Source organism: Phalaenopsis equestris, unplaced genomic scaffold, assembly GCF_001263595.1.
Source record: "Phalaenopsis equestris unplaced genomic scaffold, ASM126359v1 Scaffold199908, whole genome shotgun sequence".
NCBI classification, from domain to species: domain Eukaryota; kingdom Viridiplantae; phylum Streptophyta; class Magnoliopsida; order Asparagales; family Orchidaceae; genus Phalaenopsis; species Phalaenopsis equestris.
Window position 1 is genome coordinate 1 of NW_018219758.1, and position 10,991 is coordinate 10,991.

At 37.4% G+C, this 10,991-nt stretch overlaps 1 protein-coding gene across 1 annotated transcript; it reads right to left on the minus strand.

The window, feature by feature from the left end:
* Nucleotides 1-4,641: 4,641 nt before the first annotated feature.
* LOC110035788 (disease resistance protein RGA2-like) lies at nucleotides 4,642-8,340 on the minus strand. The gene has a single exon (XM_020740078.1). It carries the CDS (start codon nucleotides 8,284-8,286, stop codon nucleotides 4,642-4,644), a length of 3,645 nt encoding a protein of 1,214 aa, XP_020595737.1. The 5' UTR covers nucleotides 8,287-8,340.
* Between the last annotated feature and the right edge of the window lie 2,651 nt (nucleotides 8,341-10,991).

The following is a 10,991-nucleotide window of genomic DNA, read 5'->3' on the forward strand; positions in this document are numbered from 1 at the left end:
TTTTTTGTGTGAATTTTCTCGTGCTATTTTTTACTTCGTCGTCGATCGTTATAAATTTCAAAGATCACACAACAACTGGTATCCCTTTTTGAGAGCTCGTTCGCAGACTCTGCGAAGCTTGCGAGCAGGTTCCAAAAATAAGCTAGAGAATGAAGAACGCACCTTTGTTTCCTCCATATTCAGCTCCAGTTGTTCTTCAAGCTTCATGTACTCAAAGTCATCAAGAACATCATCTGCCTCATCGATGGCATCTCGTAGCTGCCATATCCATCTGTTGAGAGCTGGGTTACGATCTGTGATCTGTGCTCGGGTGTAAGCAGAGACGACAGCTTGGATTTTGGGGTGGTTTTCTCGCAGCCTTTCCAGCTCCTCCTTCATGCCTGGCTGCCATCTGAAGTAGTGATCTTGCAGGTAATTAAAGCAATCATTGATGAGCTTATCCATGACTGGACCAACAAACCAGTCTGCCATGGAACCGATAGTGGTAGAAGCAGGAGAGAAGGTGGAAGAGAGGAAGAGAAGAAGAGGGTGAAGAGGACGGAAGTAGGCGGCTTCGCTATGAAGGATGCGTAAAGTACGTTTATAAGTTAAAGAAGGTGTGATTTCCTCCGTGGTTTCCTGTTGACTCTCATTGACGTAGAGCCATTGATGTAATTAGTGGATTGCTATAATGGATGTGTGGTGGAGGATGGAAGGGATGGTGTCTAAGTATCTGAGTAGCATAAGTTGAATCAAAAACATCTACTCACATAATCAGATCATTAGATGGTTGACGTTTGATATGGCCGAACTATCTACGGCGACTCTCCCTAGTTTTGTTCACTAGTGTAGCTAAACCAACTTTATCACCGATATATTCATTTCGCATTTTGTCTCTAAGTGTAAAGTAACTCATCCACCTAAACATTCTTGTCTCGGCAATACTCAACTTAGTTTTATGCTTCTTTTTTAAAGACAAACATTTTACACTATAGAGCATTTCAGGTCTCACCACCATCTTATAAAACTTTCCTTTCAGCCTACCCTAGTTTTGTTCACTAGTGTAGCTAAACCAACTTTATCACCGATATATTCATTTCGCATTTTGTCTCTAAGTGTAAAGTAACTCATCCACCTAAACATTCTTGTCTCGGCAATACTCAACTTAGTTTTATGCTTCTTTTTTAAAGGCAAACATTTTGCACTATAGAGCATTTCAGGTCTCACCACCATCTTATAAAACTTTCCTTTCAACCTAAGTGGTACTTTTTAATCACACAATAGGCCCAAGGCATTCCTCTACATCAACCGACAATTTTGAATTCTATTAATAACATCCGCATCTATACCACCATCACTTTGAACAACATACCTGAGATATTTAAAGCGTTCAAATATTTTAATTGGATAATAAAAATATTAATATCAATTAATTAAACTATTCATACATATTTCCATAGTCTCTAATAAAAAGTATTAAACTACTACACACATAAGCCGAGCCACATAGGTGTAAGAGTGTAAATGAGTCAAGTTTGAGCAAGTATAGGCTCGGCTTTTATTCAGCCCATTAAAAAACTTCCTATTTGTGTTCAATTTGTTAAAAAATATCATTGTTCGTATTCAACTCATTCTTATGTCGAGTGCAAAAAAAAAATTGTTCGTGTTTTGCGCTTTTGCTTAGCAAGCCGAACATGAGTTCTTCGCGAACGAGTTGTTTTGACTACCCTAGTTACACAACTGTAGGAAGTTAAAGGTAGGAGCAAGAATTAAACCTTATTATTTTTATTTTAAAAAAATCATTTAAATAGAATTTAATATATTTTTATTATATTTTTTAATTAGTAATTTTAATTGAATATAATTCTTGCTAGCCTTTTAATGAATAAAATTATTTAAATTATTTTTTTTATTTTTTGCCCCTACATATATGTATATATACATATAGAGAGAGAGAGAGAGCACATACAACTTGCTTGTGTTTGACTCATTTGTTTAGTGAACGAATTGAACACGAACTACACAATGAGCCGAACACTGGTTATTTACAAACAAGAGTTATTTTGACTTTCTTACATAAGTATCACTTACGGTTGCAAAGTTACTCCCTCATGCATTTTTTCCATAAAAGAAGGTTTTTGATTTCATGTGAATGAAATAAACAAAATCTTATATACTTGATGCATGTAGGAGATTTGCGGCGGTAGAATAATAAATTATCGTCTTAGCGTTGTACGAAAATTCAACACTCTCAGAAGAAAGAAAACAACCAGGAAGAATACCAGAAGTTTTTACGTGGAAAATCTAAAAAAGAAAAAACCACGGGATTTGGCATAGCTGAAGAGATTCACTATAAGTTGATGATTGCAGAGATCCATTGTCCCACAAGTGGGCGAGGGTTACGAAGTCTTTTGATTTACAACAACGGTGCATTCAAGAGTTTGTCATAAGGAACAGGCGGCGACTGATTGCAACCAGCAGGTGGTGGTCGGCTTTGGTCTGCGGTGGTCGGTGGCGGTATGCGGTGGTCGACAGCTACTGGAGTGAGCTGGATTTTAGTGATGGGAATACTCTTTTCTCACAGAACACCAAATTGATGCACACCGACGGTAGAATAATAAATTAATCAGAGATCCGGATGATTGTATCAAAATTTGAATATTCTTTGCTAAAAAAAACACCTTGAGATCAGTGATACGCCTTGAGATTTGTGTCGTAGGAAGGAATTTTGTTGATATTATATCAATACTTATAGGCATTATAAATTAAATTATTTTTTTTATAAATTAAAATAAAAAAATCATATAAATAAATTTAATTATTTTATAAAGATAAATATATTTAAGGTTAGATAATGTTCGAGCTAAGAATAAAATGAGAAATTTACAAAAATAAAAGATGACCTTCGCAACAAACAGAAGAGATTTTTGCCAATTAAGCCATAAAGCACTTTCATTATATTTATTTACAAATACATACTTAAAATTAAAAAAATAAATGCTATATTTTAAATTTTTTAAATTTTTTGTGATAATTTTGTTGAAAAACTTATTTTACATGATTTAAGAGCATATGGATTTAAACAGCCAAACAGCCCTTGCACTTTACTTTTAATAACGCTCTTGTGGTGTCGCCATAAAAGCCATTCTTATACAAATGAACATTTTTGTTAAATGTTTAGATGTAGTCTAGTTTATATCAATTCCTATACATCATAACGTATAATTCATTTTTTAAAAGATTAGGGTAGCAGAAATGTTACAAAGCAAAGTTGATGTAAATACATAGGATTTGGGTCGTATGTTTGTAACTGCCCCTGTTGTGAGATATGTACTTCCCGACATAGAAATGAGACACAAAAAACACAAGCAAACACAGATCGTTTACGTGGTTCGATCCAACTGGATCGACGTCCACGGGAGGGAATCAATCAAATAGTTCACTAAAGCAAAAGAAATGGAGAATACATAGCTTATACATAGAGATGAGTCATCACCTTCCTTCTATTGTCTCCCTCTCAAGCGACACCTTGATACAAGGTCTCAAGATGCTCTCCTTCTCTCTAGCTCTCTAGCTATTCTCTTCTCTTTTGTGGTAGTTTAAGATCTCTTCCCTTGCTCTCCTAAGCCTCACACCCTCTCTATCTATAGAAGCAAGAGAGTGGTAGGTGGGAGGTAGGTGAGTGGTAGGGTTCCGCCCGCTCACCTACCACATCTCACCTACCGCTCATCTACCGCTTATAATTTTTTAGTGAGTTTTCGACAAAAAAAACTAATGAATTTCATAGTAAAATTGATTGCTTGTTTTTCTATTCCCGGGTTTATCCAAACAATTATTATATTTATATATTCAAATTTGGGAAGAGGAAACCATCAATATTTTAACTTTAATGCTATGTAAGACTCTTTGATAAAATGTGTGAAGTAATTAAATAAAATTCTAAATCACAGTTATGGTATTGAACTACAAAATTCGAAATTTGTAAGACCAAAAAGTTGTTCATCAAAATCAGCCAGATATTAATTATTACAATAGTAAATAAGTCTGTGCATAGCATAACAATGCATAGGATGAGATGAATATAAGTAAATAACAAGTCCTCATACAAGTCCTTCACATTTTGATGGGAAGAGATTCATTTGGAATGACGCCAATCAATCAATATGGACATCAGGAATGTGCGCGATCTTGTGCCAATCAGAGCCTGAAAGTTCTTCATATCGCTTCCTAAACTCTGGATGACAATTTTCTATTATTATTGAATCCAAGGAGGAAGGGAGGTCTGGCAATGATTTGAGGAGTGGAATTGTATCTAACTCTAGCTCCTGGAGGGATGAGATGGCCGACAAAGATGATGGCAGGCACTCTAGGGATCTAGGTTATCAAGCTTACATAGATTCAGTGAATACAAGGAGGGAGGGAGGTCCGGCAATGATTTGAGGAGTGGAATGTCATCTAACCATAGAACCTTGAGGGATGAGATGGCCGAAAAAGAAGATGGCAGGCACTCTAGGTTATGAAGAGTATCTATAGTCAGATGTATCAAGGAGGAAGGGAGATCTGGCAATGATTTCAGGAGCGGAATGCTATCTAAATATAGACGACTGAGAGATGAGATGGCCGACAAAGAAGATGGCAGACACTCTAGGTTATCAAGCCTAATTATATGCAGTAGGTTATCAAGCACTCTAGGTTATCAAGCCTAATTATATGCAGATATTTCAAGGAGGAAGGGAGGTCTGGCAATGATTTGAGTGGAATTGTACGTAACCGTAGCTCCTCGAGGGATGAGATGGCCGACAAAGAAGATGGCAGGCACTCTAGGTTATGAAGAGTATTTATATTCAGATGTATCAAGGAGGAAGGGAGGTCTGGCAATGATTTCAGGAGCGGAATGCTGTCTAAATATAGACGACTGAGGGATGAGATGGCCGACAAAGAAGATGGCAGACACTCTAGGTTATGAAGAGTATATATATTCAGATGTATCAAGGAGGAAGGGAGGTCTGGCAATGATTTCAGGAGCGGAATGCTGTCTAAATATAGACGACTGAGGGATGAGATGGCCGACAAAGAAGATGGCAGACACTCTAGGTTATCAAGACTATTTATATTCAGATATTTCAAGGAGGAAGGGAGGTCTGGCAATGATCTGAGGAGTGGAATCCTTTTTAACTGTAGACGCTCTAGGGATGAGATGACCGGCAAAGAAGATGGCAGACACTGCAATGATTTCAGAAATTGAAGGTTCAATTCTTTCAGGGAAGAGAGACGTTCCAAGGAGGAAGGGAGAGACTGCAGCACATCATTATTACAAATTCTGAGCATTTCCAACGAGGCGATATTTACCGTTGGCAACAAGGATGGTTCATCTATAACAACGTCACAGAGAATAAGCTGGAATTTCTCAATGTTACTCTCCGCTTGTTGCAGTCCACCAAGAGAAAGGGAAGATGTGATGTTTGGACACAAAAGGTCCTCTTGCTTGCAGATCAAAGCAGTCTTCCATCCGATGTTTTGTATCTTCATTTTCTTGAGCTTAGGAGGCAAATAGGGCAACTCCTGCAGATTTGGGCAGTTTTCAAGGAAGAGTTCCGTTAAGCAAGGAAAGAAACAGTCATCTGCGGCTGCTCCTGCTTCATCAAACCAATTCTCCAATATTTGTAATCCCTCCATATTTAGCATCTCCAACGATGGAAACACAGAAACCTTGTCATTCCGATGGAATTTATAATCAAGCCGCTTTGCTTTTGGCATGTTACGAAGATACAGTGACTTGAGGTGGAGAAGCTGCCCAAGAGGTGGAAGAGTTTCCCACTCCGAACACTCGTCCAGACGGATGTACTCTAAATTGGAGATCAAATCGGCATTGTACATCCATTTTGCAGATTTTACGCCCTCATATGAAAATATGGATAATCTTTTCAAATTTTTGTATGGTTCAAGATTTTCAAGCACATTCACATCTAACTCAGAATTGACAAAGTTCCGTAGGCTTCCGCCTCTCATGTCTGACTTCCATTTCAAGAATAAATCTGTGAGTTTTCTCTTTTCACAAAATTTTGCATTGCGAGCCTCTGCAGCATCGTTCACATTTTCCAGACCATTTATTTTTAATTTGCGCAACTCGCTCATTTCTTTCAACTCCCCAATTCTATAACCATTCTCATTCTTAACATTAAACTCACTTAGTTCTTGAAGTGACCTTAATTTCCCAATTCCACGTAAACTCAAACTCACATGGACACGCAATTCCAAGTGACGCAGATTAGAAAAATTACTAACATCGCCAGGCAAGAAATCATGAGAGCAATGTCCCCCACCCACCTTGTTGCAGATTATGAACCGCAAATGATAAAGACTGCTTAGAGATCTTGGCATCTGGGTGAGATTAACAGTAAGCTTCAAATATCGAAGATGTCTCAAATTTTTAATAGCCTCAGACATATTTTTCTGATATGTAGAGTGTATCAACAACAGACGAATCCTGCTCGATGCTTCAAAAATTTCGGTAAGTATTTCAGTAAAATGTTGGCCATGTCTTTTACTTGTAAGAAAAAGTGAATGTAGGCTTTTAACATTTTTTATCATTCTCAGCACTTCGAGATTTTCAGTTTTAACATATAAGTGTCGAATAGTTTTAGGAATTTTAAGAGACAAAACATCGCCTCCCACAAATCTGAAACATTCCTCTGAAGAAATAGACTGTGCCAATTCATGTAATAAATCATGCATCTTATAGTTTATTCCCTTGTAATCCTGAAACTCCTCAAAGAAAGATTTTCTGACCAAAGCATCAAAATACCTTCCTCCAATATCTTCCAAAGTCTCTCCTTCAATAGAAGATTCCTGAATGAAACCCAATGCAATCCACATTCGGACTAAATCATCTTTATCAAACTCATGATCTTGTGGGAATATTCCACAAAATGCAAAACAATTTTGTAGAGGTTGTCGAAGCAACTTAAAACTCAATCTTAAAATAGGCAAAATGTTATTGTGACCCGGTTCTGGTTCTACGTTTAGAACATCAGGGCTATTTAAAATGCTCATCCAAAAGCTCTCATTCAAGCTAGAATTGAGAACACCACCGATGACCTTCGCTGCCAACGGAGATCCTGAAAGCTTTTTAGCTATCAAACTAGCAATATGTGTTAGTTTTTTATGAGCACCAAAGTTCTCTACACCAGCAAATGCATGGGTGTTGAGTAGCTTCAAACACACATTTTCCTCCAAGCCTTTTATTTTCAATGTTTCTTTCTTCTTTCTAATCACATTCGAAATCATCGCTGCAACAGAATCCATCCGTGTGGTCAACAAAATTTTACTTCCCAAACCTCCGTAAACTAGAGGGGAGAGTACATTCTCCCATTTCCTCATATCTTCCTCCCAAATGTCATCCAAAACAAGCAAGAACCTTTTGGATTGCACGACAGCTTTAAGACTCTCTTGAACAGCAGCGAGTGAATCCAAATGAGGCCTCTCCTTGTTAAGAAATTCCAATATATCGGCAATGACCTTTTTTGCATCAAAGTCGTTGGAAACACAAACCCACATTTTCATTTCAAATTCTTCTTTAAGATCTTCATAGATGTGTTGTAAGAGAGTTGTTTTGCCCATGCCACCATGACCCACTATGGATAGAAGAGAAATGTTTTTGTACAAAGTAGGGCTAGCAATATGAGTTGGATCTTCATTTGTTGGCTTCCTCAACCACTGCATAACAAAATCCTTCTCCTCGCCTCGACCGATGAAATCATTTTGAGGCAAGCATCCTGTTTTACGATCTTCGCACAACTGAAGCTCCAGCTCCTGCTGCTCCTGCTTTGCCTTTTCGATGAGAGGAAAGAAAGTGCTGACCTCAGCTGAAACTTTATCAAGTTTCTTCACAATTGTCTCCAGTCTCTCCAAGTTGGGATCCTTTTTGAGAGCTCGTTCGCAGACTCTGCGAAGTTTGCTAGCAGGTTCCGAAAATAATCTAGTGAATAAAGAAGGCACCTTTGTTTCCTCCATGTTCTGCTCCAGTTGTTCTTCTTCAAGCTTCATGTACTCAAAGTCATCAAGAACATCATCTGCCTCATCGATGGCATCCCGTAGCTGCCAGATCCAGCTGTTGAGTGCTGGGTTTCGATCTCTGATCTGTGCTTTGGTGGAAGCAGAAACGACAGCTTGGACCTTAGGGTGGTTTTCTCGCAGCCTTTCGAGCTCCTCCTTCATGCCCTTCTGCCATCTATATTGATCTTGCAGGTAAACAGAGCAAGCGTTGATGATCTTATCCATGATTGGGCCAACAACCCAGTCTGCCATGGCACAGATCAAGGTTTAAGAGCAGGAGAGACGGTTGAAGAGGGGAAGAGAAGCAAGAGGACGGAAGTATGCGTTTAAAAGTGTGATTTCCACCGTGGTTTCTTCTTGACTCTCATTGACTTACGCGGTGGCTTGCTTTAATGGATGTGTGGTGCAGGATGGAAGGGATGGCGTTTGGGTAAGTGAAGATGTGTGACTTTTACTCTGTATTAAATTAAAGAGCAAGGTTTTAGATTTTTAATATTATTTAACTAAAAAAATATTAATTTAAAGAATTTAATGTAGTTTGGGATTTAAAATTATATTATTTAATTACTTTCATAAACTAAACAATATTAATTAAGAAAAATTTTAATCAAAATCAATTTTAATTTAATTAATAATTTTTTAATTAAGAAATTAAATATTAATTAAAAATATTAATTTCAACAACAACATTAACAAGTTCTTATCTCACTAAGTGGTGTCGCCTACATGAATTCTTTTTCTACATTGAGTCCATTTGAATATTATATTCTCATTTAATTCTAATAAATTAAGATCATTTTTTATACAATATATGGCCAAGTCTTTTAGGTCCCTCTGTTTTTCTTAACATAAGTCGAATAAAAAATATCAACTCACCTATCTGGATCATTAGGTGGTCTACTTTTAATATGACCAAACCATCTAAGACGTCTCTCCTTAATTTTGTTCGGCTACTGGCGCTACACCGACACTTTCACTGATATATTTATTTCACATTTTGTCTCTAAGTGCAAAGCCGCCCATCCAACTAAGCATTCTCATCTCGGCAATACTCAACTTAGTTTTGTGTTTCTCTTTTAAAGACCAACATTTTTCTCCATATAGCATTTCAGGTCTCACTGTCTTCTTATAAAATTTTCCTTTCAGTCTAAGCGGTACTTTTTAATCACACAATAGGCCCGATGCATTCCTCCACGTTAACCAATCAATCAATTTGAATTCTACTAATATTCTACTAATAGCATCCCCATCTATATAACCATCACTTTGAACAGTAAACCCGAGATATCAATAGCGTTCGCACTTTTTAATTGGATATTAAAATATTAATATCCAATTAAATAAATTATTCATACATATTCTCATAGGCTCTAACAAAAAAATATTAAACTACTACACACACAAGCCGAGCCACATAACTATAAGGGTGTAAATGAGGCTAGCTTGAGCAAGCCCAAGCTCGGCTTTCGTTCGGCCCTTTAAAAAATTACACTGTTTGTGTTCAACTTGTTAAAAAATACCACTATTTGTGTTCAGCTGGTTCATATGTCGAGCGCAAAAAAAATTATTTGTGTTTTGCTCTTTTGTTGAGCGAGCCGAACACGAGCTGTTTGTGAATAACGAGTCGTTTTGACAGCCTCAGTCACACAGCCGTAGGATGTAAAGGGTAGGGGCAAGATTTAAATTTTATTATTTATATTAAAATATTCATTTAAATAGAATTTAATATATTGTTATTCTATTTTTTAATTAATAATTTTAATTGAATATAAATTTTGTTAGCCTTTTAGAACCCGTTTGGGACAGCTTAAAAGTGCGGGCGGCGTTTTGAAAACACTGCCGTCCCATTTGGTTAGCGTTTATTTTTGCGAATGAAATTTTAACTATTGGCCCTTCGAAACATTCCCGTGTCTGCCTCGCTCAATTCAATCGCGAAGCTGCCCAAGCTGCGACGATCTCCTTCTTCCGCCTTTCGATCGCGTTTGCCCTAGTTGCCCCGAGCTCCCCCTTCCGCTCTAATTTGGGTCCTGCCCTGGCTGCGCCGAGCTCCATCTTTCGCTCCAATTTGCTCATCTGCCCTAGCCGCTTCTCCCTACTCCCGCATTTGGACGGATCCCTCTCTACCCAGCAAGCATCTCTCCATTTCTTTGGAATAAAGAACGTCCTTGTAATCTTCCCCATTTCAACTTCCTCCTTTCTTCTTCTTCTCATTCTTGATTTCTAGCATATACAACATTCCTTTGCTCGTCTGCCCTAGCCGCTTCTCCCAACTACCCCATTTGGCCGAAATGTTATGTTTGTAAATATAGAAGTTTAGGTGTGAGACATGTAAATACTTATGAATTGTGTGCTACATATGTAAATTTCCCTTAATTTTTGAGTTTTTTTTTTTTCAAATTCTCTCCACTTGACTGCAAGTTGGAGCAATAATAGTGTAGGTGCTTACTTCCTGCATGTACAACACTCTATTTTGTTAATATGACTTTTTCATAATTTTTTTTACTTTAATTACTTATGTTAACGTAATTGATTTTCCTGCTCTTCATATGGTACACTGAATACATATTCTCACTAGCCTTAAGAATTGTAGATGTGTAGCTTTATTGTTAATAGATTTGTAGATAGACTTCGTTGAGCGGGGAGTATATTTTTTTTTTCTTTCAACTGTTATGTAGTGTTTTTTGGTTGCGAACAGCTCCACTGTACGTGAATGTCGGCACTATTTTTTATGTGGGGTTTGCCCGTAAGAAGCTGTCGGTCATCGGAATTAAAATCCCATTGCCCGCTTCGGAAGGACATTTTTTTTTAAAAAAAAAATTTAGTTTTGAAAAAGATGAAGTCAAACTGATCCCATAATTTTTATATTTTAAATGAAAGAGCTCTTTACCTCAAATCTTGTATCTATCCCGAAGGATGAACACAAGAGTTGAGGGTGAGGCTCGATCAAATAAACTGGA